A 26,665-nucleotide genomic window follows, 5' to 3' on the forward strand; every position below is an offset into this window, starting at 1 on the left:
TTCCAACCTCAGCTTTTGTAGTTTATCCTCATTCGTTTTATCCCACCTTCCAACCTCAGGTTTTGTAGCTTATCCTCATTCGTTTTATCCCACCTTCTAACCTCAGGTTTTGTTTCTTGTGAGTTTCCTTTCTCCAGGCTCACCTACCTTGCCCCACGCCCCCACGGTCAGAAATCACTTTAGTGGTTCTAGATCCCACCTTTTAGGGGCATCACAGCTTTAACATTGCTATGTAGTTTACTACGTTGTTGTTGTTGTTGTTGTTTTCCCGGATAGCGCTCTTCAGTGATAAAGCTTTTCTCTGTTTCTAGTCTTGGTTGGGTAGAAAAATGCGAATGACTTGTGGTGACTAATACTTTTAAAGCTGGTATGTTTCCCTCTGGGTGGGTCTTGAAAAAGAGAACTTCTATCCTAGTTTAAGGTGGGACAGGTAATCTTCATTTTCCCTCCCTTGGACCTTTTGTTTGCTGTTGTTAACATGACAATGCGGGACCCAGGAGGGGTTGAGTGTAGGCTCTGTCTGTGTGTTTAGACCTGCAGTGCTCAACCTCACTTAATTGGACTTAACCAGGCTTTCTGTTTTTCTCCTAAATTGACTTGCAAAATACCCAACTATTCTGCAACTTCCCAGTAAAAGGTAATTAGAATACTTGCTTTAGAAATACATTTACAACTGAAAAAAAAAAGTGGATGTGGTAAACATTTCACATTCCTAAAGTTAGCAATAGTTTAGAGCAGAAAGAGCGAACTCTGTAAACAAAGTACCCCCCGTTATAGAGACATTGTTATAGCCTAGAGTAGGCAGGTGATTGAAGTAAAGGCAGGATAATTAATTGCCTTTGAAAGAGCTGTTTGAATATAATGTAGTTTTTTAAAATCTGCAACAGGTACTACTTTTCTTAAGAATATGTGAGGTGGTATTTCCCTTTCACTAGGTAACTTTTGTTTTATTACAGAAGCCCCTAGAGTATAAGTAAAATAAATTCTTATCTAAGAAAGTGATACACATCTACTTTTGAATGGTACCTTTTCCTTAGGAGCCAACAGAGCTTCAATGAGGAGAAAGATTATACCTTCTGAGTGGAATAGAACTTATTTAACATTAAATGGCGGCACAGCTAAGATAGACTAAAAGGTGCATGCGTGCTTCTGAAGCAATGGAGTAGTTCGTGGCTATTTTTGAGAACGAAAAATGGTCAGTGAAGCAATAGTGGCAAAGATCCATCAAGCTTTGTTGAAAATTGTTTTCAGATTGTGTAATCACAAATTAAACATTTCCATCTAAAGCATGGAAAGTCACCAAGGAATATGAGCTCTGTCTACTGTTTTCGAATCAAAGGCCTCTGTCCCACTGCATTTGACAGAGAAAGTCATCCCTTGGTACCCGCGGGGGACAGATGCTCAAGTCCCTTCTATAAAATGGCGTAGTACAATGAATACAGTTGGCCCTCCATATCCACAGGCTTCACATCCAGTTGTATTTTCATCCACATACGTGCGTGTTGTGTATGTGTGTTCATTCATCGTGTGTATATAAATGAATCATTGGAGCTACTGTTCATAATATCAGAAAGCAAGTGATGACACATGTTCTTGATTATTCTGCTAGTTATCTCAAAGGGATATTGTTTGGTCTTTTAAAGTAAAATACAAGTTTATGTTTCAAAAAATGATATAATTCAGAAATGTCTTTAAGAAAGTAAAATTTTCTCTTTACCCCTTACCACCCTATTCTCTCTTTAAAGGATTACCACTGCTTATGTTTTTTATATATCTTTAAGAAAAGAAAACCTTTCTATTTAAATCTGTATTTGTTTCTCTCCTCCCTCTCTCCCTTTTCTCTATCAAAAATTGTACACAAACACACACACACATCAATGGTGTATCTGTGTGTTTTAACAAAAACAGAATCCTCCTAAACACACAATATATCTTAATTCTCTTTTCTCATTTTATTTAATAACTGTATATAAGTTTCTTTTAAGTTTTTTTTTTTTTTTTTTTAAAGCAGTTTCCTGTTGTTGGGTATTTAAGTTGTTTCTAGTTTGGGGACATCACAATGACAGGGTGAACATCCCTGCATATAGTGTGACATGCTTTTGTGAGTATATACAATGAATTCTTAGCAATGAACTTGTTAGGTCAAGGGGCATGTGCATTTTTTAGTGTTAGTAGATTTTGTCAGATTTCATCAGTTTATCACTTTTATCTTGGTAGCATACAAGTAGGTAAGAATAATTTCTCAAGATGGCAGCTTTTAAAAATACCTGCTTTTATGAGCTCATGGCCCCATATGAAGAAAACAGTTGTTTAGTCGTGGCTTTGAGGACATCGTGCCATGCTAATTTTCTAACACTAAGGGACACTACATGGTTTTACAACCACCCGAATGGCGGTTCTCTTCTGATTCATCCATCTTTCCCTTTCACCCAGACCTCTGTGAAAGCCTCCTCATGGGTTTCTCTATTTTGATTCTTGACTCTGTCAGATCCGTAGTCCCCACAGCAGCCAGAGTGATGTAGTTAAAATGTAAGTCAGGTTAATTCAGTCACTGGACACACGTCTCTTGAGGTCTGACTGTATGCCTGGCACTGGCCTAGCCATTTAGAATGTCACTGTGAAAAGCCAAGCCCCTGCTCACTTTGGTGGGTAGAAGTCAGCCGTCAAGAAACCAAATATATGACATCAGGTGGAGCTAAGGACCTTGAAGAAGAAGGAGGCAGCGTGAGGGGATGGAGAAGGGCGGAGGCTGGATGGAATTGGGATGTTGCCTTTTAATAGGGTGGCCAGGGAAGGCCTCTCTGAGGAGATGATATTTGAGTAGAAACCAGAGGAAATAAGAAGCTAGTGTGCCTACAGAAACTGTGTCTCTGGTGAAAAACTGTCTAGCAGTTAGACTAGAACCTACTGTGCTTAGACTAGAACCCCAGCTCCATCCCTGCTGGCCCCGTCCTCTCCACCCTCCATTCTGCACCGCCCGCCTACTCTGCGAGCTATGCTGGCCACCTTTCCTTTTCAGATACTCCAGGCTCATCCGCTCATTTTCAGTCGCCTGAAGGCTCTTCCCCTCACATCTTAGCTCAGCAGATGCCTGTTCAGAAGGACACCAGGCCACTCGCTGTCACATCCCCCTCTTCCAGGTCTCTGTGTAGCACCCATCACCATCTGATAGTTCCGTCTGTCTCTGTCTCTCCCTCAGCCAGAGTGAACTGTGATACCAAAGACCTAGCTTGCTCACTGCTTCTGGCACATAAGTAGACATTTGATAAATATTTGTTGAGCGAATAAATGGTAAGCAAAAGCCAGGTGTTTCCAAGTTACTAGCAATGATATGAAAGCATGGAGAGAGAATAAGTTGACAAGTAATGACCACAGAACACCAGGATACTGGGGAGGTCAAACATAAAGGAAACAGCCAACTAGATGAAAGATCGCTTTCCCAGGTTCCGAGGCCTCCATTTATTCACCTGGAAAGCTCTGCCCTGGGCACTGGGAAAATGAAAATGAATTACAGTGCATGTTTTTATAAAGAGTTTACCATCTCATGGGGGCGGTCAGACAAGTAAAGAGACCCTTGGAATACAACACATGCAGTTGAGAAGGGCTGTCAGAGTGCTGCGCACAGAGTTCTAAGAGGGATGGAGCAGACTCATAGCAAGAAAGCCAGGGGGCTTTGGAAGGGGAGATGGCATTAAAAGATGAGTCATAGTTAACCAAGTAGAAGGCAAAGACAAATGGCATGTGTTTAAGGAGGGGTAATTCAGCGTCAGTGTGGAGAGTGCCACGCGGGAGAGCAAGACAGAAGGCTGGGAGGCCAGTTAGGAAGATACAGACTGGGGATGGCAGGGAGGAGGGATGACCGTGACCTCAACCAGGGCGTCACGGTGGGGAGAGGCAGTAGGGGGATACATTTAGAGGATGTGTGAGAGTTAGACTCACAAAGTCTTGGAAAGTGATGAAAGGTGAAAAGAAAAGGAAGATTAAATCAGCCCAGATTTCTGGCCTGAGCACCTGGATGGACTGTGATGCTGTAAATTTTATTATTTCATAATATTTGAGAAGCTGCAAGAAACCTTAAAAGACCTTCTGTCTGGTGTTACCTTTATAATTGAGGAATCGAAGCCCAGAAGCCTTAGGAGAATCAGCTAGGTGATTGGTAGGCAGGGCACAGCTAGGCCTGACACTGTCTCCTGACACCCTGTCTGGTGTTCTTCTTACTCTGCCCTGTTGAATGTAGGACTAGAGCCTTGTCAGAGGGATGGGAACTTTAGACGGTCTTCTAAGGGTCATCCACGTGCATGAAGCTATGGGAGTGGGTAAGATCCCCAAGCTGATGGGACACCAATGATGGAACTCAAAAACTACCCTCATTAGGGTGGCAGGAGTTAAGTGAGTATGGGGGAGAAAATAGCAGAAGCAGCTGTCGGGTGGAGAACCAGAAGAAACAGTGCTGTGGGAGCTGGTAGAGAGCTGAGATGGAAGCGGAAGAGGAAGAACTTGAGTAGTATCTAGTGCTGCAGACCAAGGGGACTGAAGTCCAAGAAAAGGCCTTTGAATTTAAAGATGGAGGCCACTGGTTATCCTTAAGAAGTCAATTTAAGGAGAATGGTAGAGGTAGAAACCTGGTTGAGAAAATATTCGCAGATACAGACCATTCAACCTAAAGATTTTACTGTGAAAGAAACAAGTGAAAGCATACAGCAACTGGAAGAAAAAGTAGACGTGAGGGATAACGTTACAGGGGAGAAGAGGCTGAGAGATTTGTGGTTTGTTTTAATTTGTTGGAAGAACCATGCCTGTCTGTAGACAGAAAAAAGAGGCACTGAAAATGGAAGGATTTGAAACATCTGAAGATACAGCAAGATCAGATACGGTGCTAGGACTTTCAGGAGGGACAGAGGCAGGGTCCAGGCTTAGAAGCGTGTGTGTTTGTTCACATGTGCGTGCAAGCTCATTAGAGCTAATGTTTGATGAGGGCTCACTTTGTGCTAGGCCCATGTTTAGAGCTGTATACACTTTACATCATTTAATCCCTACTACAGCCTACTGATGCAGATAGGTTTTTTTTTGTTTTTTTAGCTCCAAGTTACAGTTGAGGAAAAGAAGGCTCGATGGGTTTAGGTAATTTTTCTAAGGTCATATACCTTGTAAGGAAGTGGGAGGCTGGGTTTCAAACTCAATGCAATCTCTCTTTGAAACATGAGTTATCACCTAGAGATATCTTGAGCCAGATGAGAGAGAGCATATGTCTGATAGATAATTCAGGGAAGTTCAAAGACAAGGTTCTATGCTACACACGGATATGGAGCAGTTGGCAGTTTTGGTGTCATTGTTGATGCGAGCGTGCTAGGAAAATGGAGATGAAAAGATTTGAGAGGATACCAAACAGCACGAATGTGTGATAGCTTAGGTCAGGGTAGTTATATGATCATTTTTTCCTCATTCCTTTTAGTACCCAATACTTTTTAAAAACGTTAGTTAGAATGGCTCAATTTTGCTTTGTTTTTTTTTTTAGAATAAGCACATGTTACCTTAGATCTGATATCAACTCTTTAAATTAAAGAAATTAAAATGATTTTATCCATTGCGAGGCAAGAGGACCCTTCTGTTTCCTTAACTCTTGCATTAACCAGCATAGCAGTGCAAACCCCACGTGCCCTGCAGAGAGTCACATAACCTGACAATGAGCCAAGCTGCTACCCAAATGATAGCGATTTGTGTTCTTTGAAAAATAACTTTGTGGGGCTTCCCTGGTGGCGCAGTGGTTGAGAGTCCGCCTGCCGATGCAGGGGACACGGGTTCGTGCCCCAGTCCGGGAGGATCCCACGTGCTGCGGAGTGGCTGGGCCCGTGAGCCATGGCCGCTGGGCCTGTGCGCCATGGCCTCTGGGCCTGTGCGTCCGGAGCCTGTGCTCCGCAGCGGGAGAGGCCACAACAGTGAGAGGCCTGCGTACCACAAAAAAAAAAAAAAAAAAAAAATCTTTGTGCCTTCCTGATAACTTTGTCATAAGTATCTGCTGTAAAATGAACATTTGGGGCATTTTGTCTTATTAAAAGACAGTTATTTTAGAAATTAATGAAAGGATATCAAGTACCTCAAGGGGCCAGGTTTTATATCTAACATGGTGTGAACTTGTGACTAATATTGCAAATGATGTAATACTGTCCCTATTCTGCTTAGAAGTTTGCATTTTAAAAAAAAACTGAAAAAAAAAAAAAAAGATTTAAAAAAACCTTTCTGTCCCTGTGTTTCAAATGCATTATCGGTAAAAGAGGATAGTAATGATACCTACATTTGGAAGAGCAAATAAAAGGAGACATCGTGAAAAATATTATTTTTATTGAACAGTGCTGGAAGAAATGGAGTGTGCTGAAGGGGGCTAGAAAATATTCTTTAAAATATTAAAAAATGGTTAATTTTTTATCATTCTCCCATTCACCCAGCAAATATTTGTTGAGGGCTAACACTCTGAGGTGTGCTGAGTTACAGAGATGAGTATGGCCTTATTACCTTCAAAGTGATCAGTATTAAGGGAGGTGAGAGAATAATTCTAGTGCCATAAAGTTCTTTCAAAAGTTAATTTTAACAGGTAGTATAGCTTTTAAGAGAAGAAAATTCAGATATAAAAAAGTATGTAATAGTAAAACATTAGCCTCCTAGCCTCATGCTGTGGGTAACCTTCTAGAGGCAAACATTTTTATCCAGTTAGTGTTTTGTTTTGTTGTTGTTTTGTTTTTTGCTAAGTGCCTGCAGGATTGGTTTCAACAGCTCTTTTTTATTTTAGTTCATCTTTTGGAATATAATATGCTGTTCTTTTTTGTTGTTTTTGCGGTACGTGGGCCTCTCCCGTTACGGAGCACAGGCTCCGGACGCGCAGGCTCAGCGGCCATGGCTCACGGGCCCAGCTGCTCCGCGGCATGTGGGATCCTGCCGGACCGGGACCCCCTGCATCGGCAGGCGGACTCCCAACCACTGTGCCACCAGGGAAGCCCTAATATGCTGTTCTTTATATTTAGAAGTATTGAAAGTGATGCTACTACTCCACTGTTCATAGAGGGCTCTGAATATATTTTCCAGAAGTGATAGATATATTTCTACTAATCTATCCTTATGTTTCTCTGGTTTCTAATTGTGACCAAGTTCTGTATTTAAAAGATGACTAATTTGAGAAATGTTCATCTACTGTAAAATGAAGGAGATATGTCTTGTGACAGCCATAGTCCCATGTGGAGTATGATCAATTTAGCAAACTAGTTTAAGCTTACTTGATAGGATTAGGTCTTCTGCCAAATAAAAGATTTGCTCTTAGCCTGATAAATGTAGAGGTCTCCTGTGATTCAGGTATGAAACCATATAGGAGTCACACTCCAGCTGCCAGTTGTTTAAAGACTATATCAGCTAATTCTGTTTTCCCCTCCAACAGGACAGTGTGCTTTTTGTTGATAATAGTAATTGTCTTTATATCACCACTTTTTATTGAAGGTCCTTGTGCTAGGTATTATACTAGGTACTTTATATTCATCATTGAATTTAAATTTAATTCTTATGTCAGTACAAATATTATTCACTTTTTTTGGAGAGGAACTTGAGGCACAGAGATTTTAAGAACTTCGCCCAACATCAGGTAGCTAAGTGGCAGAGCAGTAATCTGAGCCCAGGTCTCTGACTCCAAAGTCTGTATTCTTGCCCCTGCAGTATCCTGCTGTTGATGTGGAGTGGCGGAATTCAGATATAGATCCATATTTAAGATGATACATTTTGACACATGTGTGTGTATATATATATAAAAACTGAATCATTTTGCTGTACACCTGAAGCTAATACAAGATTGTAAATAAAATATAGTTCAATAAAAAATTTTTTTTTAATGCTCCCCTCCCTCATACTATCTGGACAGCAACGAAAATTGCTTTGTTTCTGAGTGGAGGGAGAGAGAAGGGGGAGGGGAAAACCCACCCCTAAGAATCAGGAACTCCAAGCTTGTCTCACATAGGTTTGCAGACTGAATTTATATTTCTTGAGTGATATGAAAACTCTCAAGCTGGGAATTTATTTTAAATAATCTTGAATTGGTAGTGCCTCCAGCTACCTGGCAGAAGCAAACACAAGTTTCGTTAAGAGGAACCCACCTTCAGCCCAGATGTTAAAGAATTTTCATAGGTAATGTTCCAAGGAAAATGGGCAGCTCATAAACAAAAGTCTCAAATCACACAAGGAAACAAGGCACTTTAAAAAGAGATGGCAAAAACAACCGACAGCATTTTAAACCTCCAAAGATTTAAAATTTAAAAATTATCATAGCTCTAAAGTGAATGTTTTTGTTTTAAAAATTAAAAAGGTGAGTATATTTATGATGATTGAAATTTAAAATTCAGCATTTCAAAATTCTTGCTTTAACAGCAGATTAAACACAGCTGAAGAGAGAATTAGAGAATTACTCAGAATAGAGAGAGAGTGAGACACAGGAAAGTGTGAGGGGGTCTAATGGGCATAAAAGAAAACCGGGAGGAAAGGAGAAATGATGGCTGAAAATTCTCCAGAACCATTGAAAGCTATCAATCCATACGTTCAAGAAGTACAGCAGATCGCAAGCAGGATAAATAAAATTAATTCAGGCTAGACAGTCAGAATGAGACTGCTGAACGCTAAAGCTGAAGAGAAGCTCTTAAGTGGCTAGAGAGAAAAGCAGATTGTCTTTAAAGAGGAACAGTTCAACTGGTGGCTAACTTAGAAACAGGAACCGTGGAAGCCAGAAGTCATTTGAATGGTATCTTCAGTGTGTAGAGGAAAAAACCTTTCAACATAGAATTCTATACCCTGTAAAAATGTCTTCCAGGAACAAGGGTAAAATAAAGACAGTTTTTAGACTAGCAAAACTCAGAAAGCATATCACTGGTAGAACCGTACCAAAGGAAATTCTAGAATGTACTTCAAGTAGGAGGAAAGTGATTCCAGATGGTAGTTTGGAGGTGGAACAGGGGATGAAGAGCAAAGAAAAGTGGTAAATATTTAGTCTAAATAACATTGTCTGAATTTAAATGTGTGTGTGTGTGTATACGCATACATGTATACGTATGCATGTATGATGGTAATTACAATGCTTAATGTTATCTGAGCTAGAATTAAAGTCCATAACAATGATAAGATGGAGGGGTTGCTTATAATTTAAGTAGTCTAATGTGCAAGTATTATATAGGAGGAAGGTAAAGATAACAGACTGTAAGTTAAGTATTTATAGTAAAAATTTCAGGGTCTAAACCTTGGGACTAGAAACAAACCATGCAACCTGCAAATAGGTAGCGGGGAGAAGTTGGGGGGAAAGACAGCAAGAAGGGAAAGAAAAGAAAAATGGAAAAGATGGGACATTTTTTACAGATTAGCTTTGTGAAGGGGACAAAGCTTCTCAGAGACCAAAATTCCATGTAATAAAACTCTGAGCCACTTATTGGATTTCCAGTCCATCTAAATGATGCGCGTCATTGATGGCAAAGCAGCATGTAATAGTAGAACAGTAGAGAATTAGACCTGGCACACGAGTGGCATGTCCTAACAAAAAACCTTGAGTTACCAAGGTGCTTTTGTTAGAATTGCAGTGAAATTAGGGAGACACCAATAATCTAAAAGTCCCTGGACTAAAGAAAGCAAGTAGTAGGCATTGATATTTTATATTCAAATTGAAGTAACTTCAGTGTCACTTATATGGAGTCTCCAATTGTTGACTGGTTGATTTGGCTTTAATGCCCGTGACACAACATAACGGAGCTTGGCACCAGTAATGTTTCTCAGCAAGATACTGAAATGCACCCTGCTCAAATCCCTAACTGTCCCTTGACTGGGCAGGAGAGGTGCTGCCAGACTGTGTATACAAGGGTTAACTCGCTTGGGAGAAACCAAGAGGAATGCTAAGGGATCAAGACATGACATGCTGCCCATTGTTTGTAGCTCCAGGATCAAAATATACAATTATACATGCCAAATAAATTCTAAACCTGTAAGGTAGGAAAAGAGGGGTGGCTCTGACTACAGGTGCCAGAAGCATTAAATAACCTTCCCAGACAAGGTGCACCACTGTTGTCTTGAATGCTGCAGGGTCCCCCCCGGTCTGGCATTTTCCCCCATGCTAGACAATGTGCATTCACTGCAGGAGTCTCTGTTAAGCCTCTGTCTCCCAGACCTGCTGGCTCCTGGTGCCCAGCCCTGACACAGAGGTGCCTTTGTGAGTGTAATTACCTTCCCCTGTATTAGAAATAGTCTGTTTCAAGCTGTATTTGCAGGTACAGCTAGAGTAAGCAGGAATTAGCATGTGAAAAGACCTGCCCTGGCCCTGACTTCTTTATCAACCACCATCCTTCAGGATGGTTTTTTTCCCTCAGATTGATTGGGCAGGTGTGATACCATCCAAGATGAAGAGCTTTAAAAGAAGGAAAAAGACACTGGAGATAGCAGTGTATGTGTGTAAGACACAAATCCTGTTGTGTTTTATCTTTTGACAATTTCATGCCAGACAGAGCTGCCGGAGTAAGCTTGGGTGGATGATTCCAGCAACTTAAGAATTGATTAAAGCTCCTTTGGGCTTTCACCATAGTGTCCACATCCAAAAAAGCATGAGAAGTAAAACAGATATTTCCTTTGCCATGGCGATACAGTGGCCAGCGTCTCTAAACATGTCTAATTGGCCTGTGTGCACCATGGACCACTGAAGTTAAATGAAGTTCCTAGACGTTAACTAGAATGGTGACGGAGAGACTTTGGAGGGATATGGAATTGGAACAGAGCCAGAGTTGATAATTAAACTAGACCTGAGTTTTGATTCTAGTTTATTCACATATAGGTCTCCCCTGAGATGCCTTTTATTGTTCCTGTCTGTTATTAGTGGGCCTTTTATTAAAAAGGAAAAGAATAGTAATTTCCCCTTTTTGGAGAAAGAGTGCTTTAACGAAGAGTAAGAGATCAGATGATTGCATTTTTCATTTATTAATTTCCCCCAAGTGATTTTACTGTGTGTACAAAGGAACTTCAGGGCCAACCAGGGAATGTCCAAGGGCAGGGCTGCCTAGAGCAGGGAAATGTGGGGATTTTTCTTAAGGGGAGGAACATTTAAAGATTTATTTTAGGTGGTACACACTTTGTCATTTATTAATTTTTTAATGGCCAAAGTACTTCTTTTTGTGTTGCTGACGCAGGCTCTTGGGCAGCATGGAATGTTCCCCTTTATTATAAAGTTGCCTGTTCAGAATGGCTGATCACTTGGTAAAAATGGTACGTGGGGCAAGTAGAATTCAAGTCAAACAGGTTTATGTTTTGATGTAGGACTGGAGGATGGGTGTTCACTGAGAAGTGAAGGATTTATCAAGGAATCTGGGGAACATTCTCGCTGTTGGAACTTCAAATGCCTTTCTCACATCCTGTCTCCCTTTTCATTGTGCCAAACTGGCACCTGCCTTTGTGCCTTAGGCCTGGAGGAAGTCGGGGGGCGGGGGAGGAGGGGGGGAGGAGACCAGGAAAATTTAATAAGCCTGTGCCTTTTTCTTCAACCCTTTGCAAAGTTAGCTTTCCTTGGGAACTGGGCTTTGATGCCTGGGGTGTGAGAGACACCTCATGACTCAGGAGAAGTGATGTGCTGCCGGGAGATGCCTGAGCAGGTGCTGGGCTGTGGGAGGATGCAGGCTCCGGGAGAGGCAGGGACCACAGACCTCCTCATCCCACCGGCCCTCACGCTTGTCCTGGACTTGAACTTTACATGGGACTTTGATAATTATTTCCTCGTGTAGTCCTAAACCTCTGTCCCCCTCCCTGCCCCGAAGAAGGCACCCTTTGGCCATTTTGACAGGAGAGGAAGGTTCAGAGCTCTGTTTCCCCCAGTGCTCTCTCATTACACAGCCACACAGCCATAGAGGGGAGGGTACCTCTCTCAGGTCCCAGGGCTGCTTCATACCTTGCTCAGTGGAAATTAGAGTTTCTAAATGTTTTCACTTGATGGCTAGATGGTCCTGCCTCTGTGAAGCAGAGATGGTGGCCATTCCACAAGGTAACTTTCTTCCTTCACTTTCCCTTTCCTTCCTGTTTTTCAGATAATCAGAAACCTGAAACGTCTTACAGGGTCTCACCTTGGCTCCAGCATGCGTACATTATTTAAGCACATTGTCTGATCCCTGGTAGGAAAAATGCAGCATATTTCTGACCATTTTTCCTTTAGTGTTTCACAGTGTAGCTCCGCCTTTTCCTTAGATGTGGTCTTTCTTTGTTTGTTGGTTCATCTGTGTTTTGATCAAGTCATTTTTCTTCGTAGTCATCTGGAACTGTTTTCAGACATCTCTTAAAGCATATCACACCTCTTATTAGGCTCCTATTCTCACACTGATACATGATTTACTGTCATGATTTCGGGAAAGCAGAGTTCCTTCTTGGGAGAACCCAGCTGCTGCTTCACTTGGCCTTACTCTTCTTGTGTCACAGGGATGTTTCTAATTTCAGATCACATATCAGTGTATCCCAAAGCCTCTCATTTCTCTCTTTAGTTGTGGTGTTTTCTGTGGGAGTTGGCAAAGCCAAATCAGTGACACCAGGAACATGTCTTAGGCCCTAACAGCCCAAGATTTTGTTGTTTTCTAAATTAAATCAGGCAGTAGTTTCTGGCTCCTGGTTGCCTACACTCTGAAATAGGCAACACTGACGTAGGCAGATATACAGCACTGAGAAAGTGTAGACAGTGTGGAGCCATGTGGAATCTACTCCTTGTCTATCTTCTACTTACTTGGAAAGGGTGGTGTTTGGGTTGAAATGAATGAAGAGGAGGTATTTAAGAGGTTGATGTGCCTAGCTTAGCAGTCATCAAAGACGATGTAGAGTGATAGGTGTGCCTTGATTGATCAGATGAATGGGGCATCGAGTAGCTTTACCTGAGAGGAATCAGGCTGACCAGGAGAGGAAAATGGGAAAGTGAAGTCATTACAAAGCTTTGACGAGGGTGACAATACTGGGCCTAATCCACAGGACAGCCAAGACCGTGATGATGGTGGAGTTTTTAAAACAGCATATAGGAAAGAAATTTAGGCAGTATGGCTGAGGAGATGTTAGACCATACCGCCCCCTCACCCTCCCACAAAAAAGAAAACCAAAAAACTGGATAGCATGAATTTAAGGAGAAGAAAAGCATAACTGAACCACAGAAGCATGACCCCGACTATGGAACGGTTGATAATATTACTGTTGAAGGCGATGCTCCAAAACATATATGGTGGTTGCAGTGTTTATCTCTTGCTGGTGAAAATTAAGGGCAAATTAAATTTTTAATACTTTAAATTAAGGGCAATTTAAATTTTTAATACTTTACTTTGTCTGTGATAGGCACTTACTATTTTCTAATCGGGGGGAAAAACATGTTAAAGGGAAAATATTACCAGCAAAAAAAGAAAAAAAAAATGAGCAGAGCATCTAGACTGAAGTTCTATAGATGCAGAAATTTGGGAGATGAGGTCCGTAGTAAAAACTAATAGATTTAGTTAAAAGCAGGATTCGTGTGAGGAGGAGTTTTATCATCCTAAAAATTACTGCAAAGTGATTTGTTTAGTAAGTCAGTAATATGGCAATTTTTTTTTACTATATTGAAGGAGCCAGACATGAAGAAGATTTAACTGATCTTAATATGAGTTGGTCATTTGGTGTTTAATTTGAATATCTCCTGGACAGACTCTGCATGTGAGCAAATAGCGAACAGAACTTCTGGGAAGGTTTGTAGGCAAAATAAGGAAAAGGAAGTGAAAATAGACAAACAAATGAGTGATAGTATTACCCTTACACAGTAACTCCCTGGATTATAACTTTTTGAAAAGCTAATCATCAGGAAAGGATTGGACGCTACATGGATACTGGTGTTATACTGTACTTTTTCCCCTTGAAAAAACTGGGAGAGGTGGAAAAAACTCGAGCCTCCTGAGTTTTGGACCTGTCTCTGGCACTGCCTCCAAGGAGGTCCCTTAAGCAAGCCAACAGCAAGGCCCTTAATAAACCTGCGATTGATAGGTTAACTGTCCTGAGCACCAATTTGCACATGTATAAAATGAGGAATTTGGGTGTGGTGAATTTTGTAGTTCTTCTTTTCAGTTACGCATTTAACAGTTTGGGTGTTAACAGAAGTGTGGGCTGATTGGCCATACGTGATGGGGGATCTGTACTCAAAGTGGCCAGAGGCAGCTTAACACATCCATGGGTGAGTTGACTGAAGAACAGCCAACATGACAGAATCCAGATTCCAAGCATTTGTTCTGGTTGGAAGGATGGGCCAAACTAGGATGAAGTTTAATAGGATTAAACACAAAGCCCTGCTTATGTTACTTGTTTAGGACAACTAATTAAGTTACAGTAGACCTAGGTTAATAGCGGTTCATATGGAAAAGACTAAGGGCTTTATTACCCACAAGCTCAGTGTGAGTCAGGAGTGTAATGCGGGTGTCCGAAAAGCAAAGGCTGCAGTAACAGATGTGTAGTGTTAAGGAACTTTGACAGATTGGGGGCTGGCATCAGGCAAATACCCAAGAGCCAACATCACTAGACCTCAATAAATGTCACTGGGCTTGGCTAGATCTGTGGAATCTGGATGGATTCATTATTTTCCTTGAAGAATCTCTAAATTTGATGAAAATTTTTAGGCATTAGAAATCGGTGAAAGAAATGGTATTAAATCATTAAGTGTTGAAAAGGGGGGCTTCTGAAGGTAGGTGGGTTTAGCCTACCTAAAACACAGTATATGTCTTGTGGTTTTCATTAGAATTTTATATCATATTTCTGGGCATGCATCAATTTTCAAGCCCTCCCCATGGCATTATTTTGGCACCAGAAATTATTTGGTGAAGACTTTGCCTTAGTTGCTAATTGTTTTACACAGAGCTCTTAAATATATAGGAATTATTATAAACATTTTAAGGCTTTAGGACAGGCATTTATCAATGTTTCATAAACCCTGGGGCAGTCGGGCTAAGTATATGAATAAATTGGGGGAATCCATGAACCCCTTGAAAAGGTGTCTAATTTTTTACATATGTGTAATTTTTTCTGGGAAAGAGTCCAGCATTTTCACCAGAGTCTCAAACAATATGAAAAACAAACCCCTTCCCCTACCACCTTTATAATTTGTCCACTTCCTAGTGTGTAAACACAGAGGTATCTTGGTTGTTGTTGCCCATCTTCTGAGAACAGATCCTCCTTGAAATGCCAGTGACCTGCCATCAATTAGGGATTTAAAAGGATGTGGCAGGCAGAGTTCCGAAAATGTTTTCATCGAAATCTTACCATTAGAATAAACAAGAACTCTCCCCTCTCGCTTATACCACACAGTAAAATGTTTTATTTTAAAATACAAGATTCAGATTTATTACTTGCAGAATTTGGGTTATATATATTTTTTTCTGTTCCCCTTTCAACTTGTTAAGTACAAATTTGGTCTTCTCCAGGAATATTTTGTTCTGAGGGAAGTTCCAAAGAAGCTTGATCTTCTGAATGGGATATGTGTTTCATGTGGTTTTTCTTCCTTTTCAAACGTACAGGGTGCCAAAGCATGCTTTCTGCGGGACATTCCTTTCTCGGCCATCTACTTCCCATGCTATGCTCATGTGAAGGCTTCCCTTGCAAATGAAGATGGGCAGATTAGCCCCGGAAGCCTGCTCTTCGCTGGCGCCATAGCCGGTGAGTGTCCTCAGAGCTCTGTTCCCCCTGTGCCACTGCACTGGAATTTTTGCTTATCGTTGTCGACAGGGTACATGTGAGATGGCTTTAGATTGCTTTGAAGAGCTACTAAAATGAAAGGGAAAGAAATGAATCTCACTTCTGGCAGGTTAGACTATTAGACAAGCTTAATTTCTCAACTCCAAAAAAAGCTCGTTAAAAATTGGTGCATTTGTAGTATTGTTGGATTCCAGTTCAGGTTCCATGTCATTTCATAGTTTCACTTCATGGTGTAAGAACAAGAACTGTTCAGTCAGAAGTTTTTAAAAATGTTAATACTTGTGCCTTAAAGGTGTCTAACCAAAATAGTACATAAAACTTGTCCAGAATTTAAGCAGTAGTTATTGTCATTGAGAGGAAAGAAATGTAATAGAACTAGAAACAGCTTGGGTCTATTAGATACCTGATTCCTGCTAGCTGTGTAAGGTTGTAAGATTCGGGGTGGGGGGTGTATTGAATCTCAGAGAGAAACGACTGTCTTCTATAGTGCTACAGTGAAAGTATCAACAGAAGAAAATAGATGCAGACGTTGGCTTCTACATTCCCAGTGTAAATCCTTAGAGGAAATTTGATTATAGCCCCAGCAGGAATGAGTTCATTCTTTGATGCTTCTCCTTGTTTAGAGACCCTAAAGGCTAGAACAGTCTGGATTAGCTCTCCAGGTGGTGACAAACATTTAATGAGTTAACAGACCCTAAGGCAGTCATGGGGTGCCTGGGTCCAGACAATTTTGATACAGGTGTTTTTCTCATCAGACATGTGGCTTGAGCCTCTTGAGAACTACCCCCTGCTTTGAGAAGTTGTTTGCTGTTTTGTGAGCCCCGCGTCCTGCCTGTAGCCTGGGGAGCCCTGGAGGCGGGAACCCATGGAGCTCCTCTGTAATTCTTGGTGAATCCCTTTTCTTCAAAGGTGGTGATGTTGGTGTATGAGGCAGGGCTGTCCTCTCCTGGCTGCTCAGGGAGCCTCGTATGAGTAGCAGTGAGACCACTCTACCTAAATCAGAAAAGCATGATCTCAAGACTCAACCATAGAATTCCCTGTTTTAATCCCAGTTTGGCCATTGACTCACTCACTGTGTCCTTTATATGTCATTTACAGATGTATAAACGATAATATCTTTTGAATCAAAAGGGTATAATACAACTTATTTCCAGTCATTTACTTGAAATAAGGTAGGACCTACTGGGGAGAACTAACATACCACTTAGTAGTATGTGACCTCGGGCAAGTTACTTCAGCTCCCCGGGCTTGGTTTCCTCAGCCATAAAGGGAGATGGTAATTGTACTGACTGGAGAGAGTGGTTGTGAGGCTCTAATGAGAGCACCCATGTGGAGGACTTAGCCTGTAGCCTGGCGGAGAGCAAATACTCAGTACATGTTAGCCATCATTATGTGGAATCCAAGAGAATCTGTCTGTAACTCACTCCAAAACTCAATTGTAACATCAGAAGATAAAGCTCAAAGTCTAGGACATTCTCCAAGCTTTGTTTTCTTTGAACCACAAAAATATTGCCTTTAACTCTTCCCTTGGAGAAGATAGCTACCCAGACATAATTTTTGTCTCTGGGTACAAGTTTTCTTGGGTGATCCGTGCTGTCAGAACTGTAGAAATTATGAGTGGATTTTTTTTCTCTTTTAAAGTTTATTGTCTTCTATGTTTTGTAGGATTATGAAAATATTGACCATTGTAAAATATTTGGAAAGTATCAGAACACGTAAATAAGATAACAGTATCCATTATTCCATGACTCTAAGAAAATCACCATTCAATATTTTTGCTAATTTTTCCCCCCCTTGGACGGTTTCTAACAGAACTGTGATCACATTTTGGGTATGTGGTTTTCACTTAGTATCGTTTCTGAAGCATTGTTCACCGTCACTGCAAAATGGTTCATGGCATGTGCTGTGGGGTCAGACTATCCGGGTTCAAATTCCAGTTTCCCTGCTGAGAACTGTATGACCTGAATGAGTTACTTAATGCCTCTCGGCTTGTTTCTCCACCTCTGTATGGAAATAAGAATAGTCTTAGTCTTGTAAGATTATTATGAGGATCAAGTGAATTAATGGATATAAAGATCCAGGAAAGCACCCGGCACATAATAAGTATTTTTAAATGTTCAATAATAATATTAATTTTCTTATGTCATTTAAAACTTTGTAAACAAGATTTTTAATTTGCTGCATACTTACATCATCTTCAATCTTAGAAAACAAACTTTTTTTCAAAAAAAATTTAAATACATGGTATTGTTAAAAAATATCTTTGTGAATAAGGCTTGTCCCCCTATTCTGGATTGTTTTCTTGGGAGAAATAAATTCTCTGAAGTGAGTTTGCTGGTTAAAAAAAAAAAAAATTTTATGATTGTTTTTAAGGCATTGCCATGTCCTTCTTGAAAGTTTGAACTGCTTTACATCCCCATTCTGCTATTATTTTAGCCCTCTAGCCATCCTGTTGTCTTTCAGAGTCGTTTTCCACATACCTTCTGTATTAGTTATTTGTTGCCACAGAACAGGTTACCCCAAACTTAGCAGCTTCAAACAACAAATGTTTATTATCCCAGTTTCTGTGGGTTGGGAGCAGCTTATCTGGGGACCTGTAGCTTGAGTCTGTCATGAGGTTGCTGTCAAGACATCAGCCAGGGCTCTAGAAGGCCTGACTGGGGTCGGAGGACGCACTTTCAAGATGGCTCAGTCGCACGCATGGCATTGGCAGGACGCACAGCATTGGCAGGACCGTCAGTTCCTTGCCACAGGGCCTCTCCATAGGTCCTTGGGTGTCCTCATGACACAGCGGCTGGCTTCCCCCAGAGCAAGACCAGGGAGAGAGGGAGGAGGGAGAGGGAGGGACAGGGCAGGAGAAGTTGGGGGAGGAAGGTGAGAAGAAGAGGAGGCAAATAGAAGCTGCAGTGTCTTTATGAGCAAGCCTTGTAAGTCGCACTCCTTGGTTTCCACACCGTCCTATTAGTCCTACTGATCAGCCCTCCGTAACGTGCATGAAGACGATGCGGAGGCAGAGGTGTGAACACCAGCAGGTGAAGATCACTGAGGCCCCTTTGGGAGCGAACTGCCACGCTGACTATAGAACGTTTACTTTCATTTATTGCCCATCTTCCCCTTCCCTGTAAGACAGGATAATATAAGACAGACTTTGTCATTGGATTTTTCTTGAAAGGATAGATAAGCCACAAAGCTTGGTGGTCTTTATCTTCCACAAACCTGAATAAACTATGTAATGAGAACTAAGCTACTTTCTTAATTTCATAACAGATATCAGAAGCCAATGGCAACTGTCATAACCTCTATTCTCATTAAAGTTAGGGATGTTTCTGTTATCCAGTTTTTTAGCCTTATTTGGAGGTTCCAGTCAATGTGGTAAATATGAAAAGGAAGTAAGAGGCATAAATATTAGAAAAGAAGAAATGAATCTATCGTTATTTGAAAATGATTGTTTACCTGAAAATCCAAATTAAAATGCCTAAAAATGTATCAGAATTAATAAGGAAGATTAGTAATGTTTTTTTTTTTTAGTAAGATAAACATAAAAATGTATATCCAGTGATAAGCAGTTAACTGATGTCCTGGGAGGAAGCAGGGCCACCATCTGCTGAGTGTAGAGCCTTGCAGGTGTGCTCAGCCAGGGAGCTGAATTCAGTATGGAAGGGGCAGAGGACTGTGGCCAGAAGTGTGCCCAGTGCAACACCATCAAGAAGGGCAGTGAGCACAAAATGCACCACACGTGTGTGGGCTGTTGGTTGCAAGCCAGATCAGACCCCCATGTTCCTCTTGTGGATACCAGGGGAAGAAAGGCATTTCCTCAGGAGAGGACACAGTGATGGGGTGGGTATGCACAGAAGCCCAGGAAGTAGGTCCAAGGGCCAGAGTGATCTTTGTTGTCATTAAGAGAAAGGAAAAAAGCTGATCTCAAAATAAGCTACGAGGAACAGTAATTGACTTAACTAACTTATTATAAGAAATGTCTTAATGCTATTTTTATACGTTATATAAAATACACATTTTAATATAAAATATGATTTTTATATTTTATATTTCAGTTTATCTCTTACACAGGATGCTTTTGTTGTTGTTGTTGTTGTTGTACGCGGGCCTCTCACTGCTGTGGCCTCTCCCATTGCGGAGCACAGGCTCCAGACGGGCGGGCTCAGCGGCCATAGCTCACGGGCCCAGCCGCTCCGCGGCATGTGGGATCTTCCCAGACCGGGGCACGAACCCGTGTCCCCTGCATCGGCAGGCGGACTCTCAACCACTGCGCCACCAGGGAAGCCCAGGATACGTATATTTTTTGTTGAACGATACTATTATACGTAAGATGGATCTGGGTTCAGTGAACATGATTTTCCCTTTTATGTTTTGACAGGAATTTCAGTTATTCAGTAAGTATTACCTTACTTTCTCCAAAAATTTGATTTGATTTAAAGTTAGATTGCTTTAGTAATATACAGCTTTCTAACAGGTGGTTGTTAGTATCTTAAAACATAGAGAATATTAAATTTTTTTAGGTCTACGTATCTAGTGATAAACTGGGAAGATCTTTAGATACTGGGAACATCTCCATTAATTCACAGGATCGAGTTAAGACCAACAGATATTTGAATTTATGTTCATTAGCCGAAGTGCCTCATGTGTCAGAAGGTGAGGGTTGAAGCAAGGGGCCTGAAATTAAGGAATCAAATTCTGACTCACTCTAATTGTTACTTTTTTGATTAATGAAGGGCAATGCAATATGGTGTATGGATAATATCAAATGAAGGATATCTAATACTTCTCAAATGTTATAGAGTAACCGCTCATCCCAGATGATCTTGTCAGAATGGTGAGGTAGAGGAACAAGTCAGACTGCAGTGATGGTCGTGTGATCTTGTATTTGAATTAATTAGCTTTAGACTAAGTAGTAATTCAGGAATATCTTTTTTTTTTTTTTTTGCGGTACGCGGGCCTCTCACTGTTGTGGCCTCTCCCGTTGTGGAGCACAGGCTCCGGACGTGCAGGCTCAGCGGCCATGGCTCACGGGCCCAGCCGCTCCGTGGCATGTGGGATCTTCCCGGACCGGGGCACGAACCCGTGTCCCCTGCATCGGCAGGCGGACTCTCAACCCCTGCGCCACCAGGGAAGCCCCAGGAATATCTTTAAAAGAGTTATGTGTGTGACTGATGATGATGCTTTTACAAATGTATTAGAAGAATTAAGTTAGGAGAAAAGTACCACTGGCACATAATTATATAAAATGTAACAATTTTTTAATTATGTGGACATAAAGCTTAAGATAATTTAAAAGCAATTCTTAGGTCCTTAAAAAAAAAAAAGAGTAATGGAGAGGTTGGATCAAGGTAATGGACTGAGCATGTTGATCCATCTCTCCTCCCAAATACCTTAAAATGGTAGAAAATACATGTTAAAAAAACTCCTTATTGGGCTTCCCTGGTGGCGCAGTGGTTGAGAGTCCGCCTGCCGATGCAGGGGACACGGGTTCGTGCCCCGGTCCGGGAGGATCCCACATGCCGCGGAGCGGCTGGGCCCGTGAGCCATGGCCGCTGAGCCTGCGCGTCTGGAGCCTGTGCTCCGCAACGGGAGAGGCCACAACAGTGAGAGGCCCATGTACCGAAAAAAAGCAAAAAAACAAAAAAACCTCCTTGTTAGCACCAGCCTTCAGAAGATAGGAACCAAAACCTGAAACAAGTGAAAAATGCCACAGCCCAGAACACCGGCAGGAGAAACTACTTTTATTAATTTAAGAGCAAAACCAGATAATTTTAACCTCAGAGTGAACAATAGATAAAATGCCTTGAGTGTTGGGGGAGGTTTTAGGGTAAATAATTAACAAGAGTTAAGGAACTGCATTTACTGCGGGAAGGTCGGCTTGCTCCTCTCTCTTCTCCTTTCTATATGGAACTTCAGGCAACATTTGAACGGAGGCTAAAAGCCCAGAGCTGTATTCTAAAGGGAAGGGAACACTTGCCTGGAGAGGGTGATTGTAAAGAACTGAAATAAATCAGGGCAAGGCTTAATGGTAATTCCAGACCTTTACCACAGATGCAGGGGGAGAAGAAAAAAATGAACTAATAGCAGCTCTTCCAAAGAGGGGTAGAAAATAATTCCTTCTACCTCACAGAGTGAAGCACCCCGCATTGCAGGATTTGGAAGGTCCCTGCCCTGCCAGCCTATCTTAGCCCCTGCATGCAGTTACGAACCTCACCCATTTCACAAACTCTCTCCATTCAGGAGAGAGGCCTGTGGGTGAGGCTGGCCCAGAGTGCGGTAGAAAGCTGTCCACAGCACAAGTCAGCCTGTCCTTTGAACTTGAATGTCAGTAGACAGCCAGGGGTCCCCTCAGACAACAAGGAGCAATAAGGTAAGTAAACAGAAGAATTACAGAGAAAACAGGCAATTCAGGAAACAGAGGAGAACTTTTAAGAACTATAATTAGGGTCCTCAGATTTGAAAGAAACACTCAGTAAGGAGGCTTTCTTGAAAGTTAATAAAAAGATTGCCAAACTTAGAAATCCATAAAAAAAAAAAAAAACACCACCAAATTTGACACATGGAAAATAAAGTCACGGGAGAAAACAAACAAAAAACTCTAGAATATGGATCACAAATACATAGATGAAAAATAACAAAATTTAAGAGATATGTAGGATGAATCCGAGAGGTCTAACATCTGTTTAATAGGAGTTATCCAGGGAGAAGCAATAAGGGAAAGAGGACAGAAAACCAATCAGTAATGGAAGATTGGCTTCTCATCTGCGGTGCTGGCTTCCGTCAAAATGCCGAGGAGAGGAGGTCTTGATCTGCAGTTACGTTCCCAGCAGGCACACTTGCCTTCAGGAGCAGAGGCCAAAGCAGGGTAGTCCCTCCCAGCCAGGACTCCCAGGTACCCCTCACAGACCTCTCGGAGGCAAAATGAAAAGTGAACTTAAGAAAGAGGACACTGTGGGATATATGAAACAGAGCAGATAAAAGTTAAACCCAAGAGTCGGTCTGAGTGACTGCTAACCTTGGCTTATGTGTTTTTGTACAAGAAGCGTCGTTGGGAGGCAGGTAATAGAAAGGGAGACAAAGGGAGGGGGCACCACCTCCTCCGCTTGCAGAGATGTCAGTGCTCATTCGTTGCACACACTGTAACTCACACCTGTGTAACAAACGCTTATGATATTTAGACAAATTGAATTAGTCAGGAAAGGGTGGAAATCATAAGGGAAACACCTAGAAGCAGAGAAAATAAAAACCGTAACTAACCCAGAATGGCAGAAATCAGTCTACGAGCCACAACTGAATGCGTTCAGTGCCGCTAGTAAAAACAAACACTTTTAGCCAAGTTGTGAAAGAAAATCTAGTCATCTGAAATTCGAGAAAACAGTGACATAGAAAGATGGAAAGAGAATGGATTGAAAAATATGTACCAGGCAAATACCAACAATAAGCAAGTGTAGCAATATTAATGTCAAACTAAATGGAATTCAGGGTTTAAAAATAGCATTCAGAAGCACAGAGGCATATTTTACACTTAGAAAAGATAAAGTTCACTAAGAAGCCTCTCTGTATTATCAACATAATATCGTCTTATAAAACCTCAAGTTAAAAGTATGACGAGAATGTGATATTTTCTCTTTCTAAATGAAAATCTTTACACTTTTCTTAGAAACTGATACATCAAGTAGATAATATAGATAAGGGGGCAAAGGGATTCTGGCAAACTTAACCTTGATCCAAAATACATAGATATTAACTCTGTGTCCCATAAACAGAGAAGCACATTTTTTTTTTGCAAATACTAATGGGATATTTGTGAAAATTAAGGCTGACTTACCCCAAAGTTGTATTTTTAGTCATATGATATCTGTTCATTGGTCTTTGCTGGGTTGGTTTTTTTGGTGTGTTTTTTTTTTTTTTGAGGTACAGTTGAGGTACAATATTATGTAAGTTTCTGTTGTGCAGTATAGTGATTCACAATTTTTAAAGGTTATATTCCATTTGTAGTTATTGTAAAATATTGGCTGTATTCCCTGTGTTATACAACATATCCTTGTACCAAAGCTGTGTTTTGCCAATCATGCTTTCTTTTTGTTGTAAATGACCTTCTACTCTCTAGCTGCTGGGCACCCCCTTAAAGAGTTATAATTTTTTTTATTGGCTGGAGAACACCCAAGTTGTTCCAGTCACACAGGTAGCAGGTGGCCCCAAGGTCTCACCATTTGTCTCATCTCTGAAGCACCAGCTGGGCAGCAGTCCCCTTCCTGTTGAGGAACCTAAAAGCTGCCTCCCTATTGCCTAGCCTTCTCTTGTTCTCCCATCTTTGGGAACCTAAAAGCTGCCTCCCTGTTGCCTAGCCTTCTCTTGTTCTCCCATCTTTGGGAAGAGAGAAAACTTGACCTCTTTTTGTTGTTGTTGTTGTTGTTGTTGTTGTTATTTGGTTGCACTGGGTCTTAGTCTTGAGACGTGGGCTCCTTATTTGTGGCACGCGAACTCTTAGTTGCGGCATGCGTGTGGGATCTAGTTCCCTGACTGGGAATCAAACCTGGGACCCCTGCATTGGGAGCATGGAACCTTAACCACTGCACCACCAGGGAAGTCCCAAGACTTGACCTCTTGCTCAGCATTGTCTTTACCCTTTTGCAAGCCGGGAGAGACCAGGCAAATTGGCTCAGAGTCTTTGCCATCCCTGACCCCCCCAAATCAACACATCTCCGGTGGCCAAGCTCTTCCTGGTAGATGCTGCCTTCCTGGCCTTGCTTTGGAGCAGCCTGATGCTATTCTCCAGGTAAATTTAGCAAATCTCCACACCAGAAATCCCCTGTCCACAGGGATATCCACAGTCCCTCTGAGGCCCTGGCAGCTGGCCTCCTAGGAGAGGTGGGAGCAGGGGGTGGAGAGGATGAGAGTCGTGTACAGGCCGCCATGTTTCCAGTACCCCGCCCCCACCAACACACACACCAATCACTTTTTACCAGACAACTTGCTAAACATCTTACACGTTTCTCTTGGCATTTTTATTCCACTGATCAATGTCTTTCCTCCCTGCCCTCCCCAATACTTCTCTCTTTTTTCATAACAAGTAGCTATTTATGAAAACTGCCCTAACTGAAGGAAACTTTTTACCCATTTTATTGCTTGTATGTCTTTCACATTCACACTCTGACATGCCTGCCCACCGTTGTAAGGAGGATTTTATTGCGTGTCTAAAGCAGACAGCCTTGCTAAACTCTTTCTAAACCAGGAAGTGAAACAAAATTGGTGGTGTGAACACAGTGGGTTTCTAAGCATTTTTCATGTTTCCTTCCATTATGTTGGAGGATAAATTCCTGGCTCAAAGTTGAAATAATTCCTCTAAGCTAATAGGAAATTCAGTATGACTTATCCAGTGAAGCACTGGATATAAAGTGAGCTTTCTCACATGCAAAATCGTGATGCATTTTATAAAAACTGTTAAGATGAATGTTTGAGGAGCTTAGTATAGATGGAAGAGGAAAAGATACAGCTTAGTGATATAAATGCAAACGTGTACTCTGCAGATTTCCCCCGGGCACACACGCACACACTGTAACTTTGAAGCTGTCTGTTAGAAGGATGAGATGGAGTTGTGAGCCAGACCACGTTGGTTTGGACAGAAATTCTTACAGAATTATTAAGCCTTAAAAAAAGCAAAGGAGATTTATGCATCTGCATTTGACCAATTTGGTTTGGAATAGGTTCATAATGGAAAAGTAATAAAACCATAAGAGACAGTGTCTTCTGAGTACAGTCTCGCTTTTAAAAAATCTAAACGTGGGCTGCCCCGGTTTGGATAAAATGACTGTAGAAAAATTTCCCATTGGTAATTTTGGGAGGGTTTTTTTGTTGTTGTTGTTGTTTCTTTTTCATTGATTATCGGCCAATCTAAATTTTAAGCTTCCTGTCATATGTTTTCTGGAGATGTCAGTCATAGGAAAGAGGAATCCTGAAGTGTTATCTGTGAGCGCCTCCCCTTCAGGTCACTACACACACACACACACACACACACACACACACACAGAGTGTTTGTTTAGCTGTCAGTAAAGTCTTTCTCTGATGTAAATGAAGAGGTGAGGGTTTGGAAGGTGGGGGGTGGTTGAGTGTATGTGACAAGGTGCCTCCGGTGACTGCCAGAAAAGCAGGAAGAGGAGACGGATAACAAGCTTCACCTCTGAAAACTCAGACCTAGTAACTCTGATTTCCACAGGAAAGCAAAAGAAAAAACAAGCAAACAAAATTTTTCTCCGTTTGTTCTCAACCACTCGAAGTCATCGTCTTGATAATTCCTTCAAACTATTTAAGAATATAAGCGTAACAAACGGAGGTTGGTGATCTGGAAACGAGGCGTGTGCTCCTCTAGGTGTGTTGGAGCCTCCTTCACTGCGGACGAGAGTCACAGCTGTGCTTCCCAGAGGGGACAGCAAAGAGGCATTTGATTTCATCCGATTCTTAACTTTCTTTCCACGGCCGGCAGTTCAAAGCGCAGTTCTTTTTATATAGGGAAAATGTGACCGGACAGCGAAGGTGTTGTCTTTCCTGCAGGTATGCCTGCGGCATCTCTAGTGACCCCCGCTGATGTTATCAAGACTCGATTACAGGTGGCCGCCCGGGCCGGCCAGACCACTTACAGCGGAGTGATAGACTGCTTTAGGAAGATCCTTCGGGAAGAAGGCCCAAAAGCTTTGTGGAAAGGAGCTGGCGGTATGGAAATAATTTGCTCTTAACTAGACCTTTGGTATCAGGTGAATTTTTAAAATCTAATTGCATCTGTTATTTCTTATTTCTTTCAAAGCTCGTGTGTTTCGTTCCTCCCCCCAGTTTGGTGTAACTTTGCTGACCTATGAATTGCTGCAGCGATGGTTCTACGTTGATTTTGGAGGAGTGTAAGTATCCTGCTAAATTTCAGCTGCTTCTGATACTCTGTTGTCATTGAGAAAGG

At 41.6% G+C, this 26,665-nt stretch overlaps 1 protein-coding gene across 7 annotated transcripts in view; it reads left to right on the plus strand.

The window, feature by feature from the left end:
• Window positions 1-26,665, plus strand: part of SLC25A13 (solute carrier family 25 member 13) — a 332,699-nt gene that overhangs the window by 260,441 nt on the left and 45,593 nt on the right. For 6 of the 7 annotated variants that reach the window (XR_003795231.1, XR_003795234.1, XR_003795232.1 and 3 more), the window contains 3 exons: window positions 15,543-15,681; window positions 26,269-26,427; window positions 26,519-26,609. Coding sequence is in view for 3 of the 7 variants with exons in the window: in XM_029233546.1 (XP_029089379.1) it covers window positions 15,543-15,681; window positions 26,269-26,427; window positions 26,519-26,609 (389 nt within the window). In the remaining 4 variants the exon portion in view is untranslated. Of the gene's footprint in view, window positions 1-12,071; window positions 12,156-15,542; window positions 15,682-26,268; window positions 26,428-26,518; window positions 26,610-26,665 lie in introns of those variants that run through there. The other variant, XM_029233548.1, reaches the window with a different exon arrangement.

The sequence above is a fragment of the Monodon monoceros genome, unplaced genomic scaffold (genome assembly GCF_005190385.1).
Source record: "Monodon monoceros isolate NGI ecotype Baffin Bay Population unplaced genomic scaffold, NGI_Narwhal_1 Super_Scaffold_2, whole genome shotgun sequence".
Lineage (NCBI taxonomy): Eukaryota > Metazoa > Chordata > Mammalia > Artiodactyla > Monodontidae > Monodon > Monodon monoceros.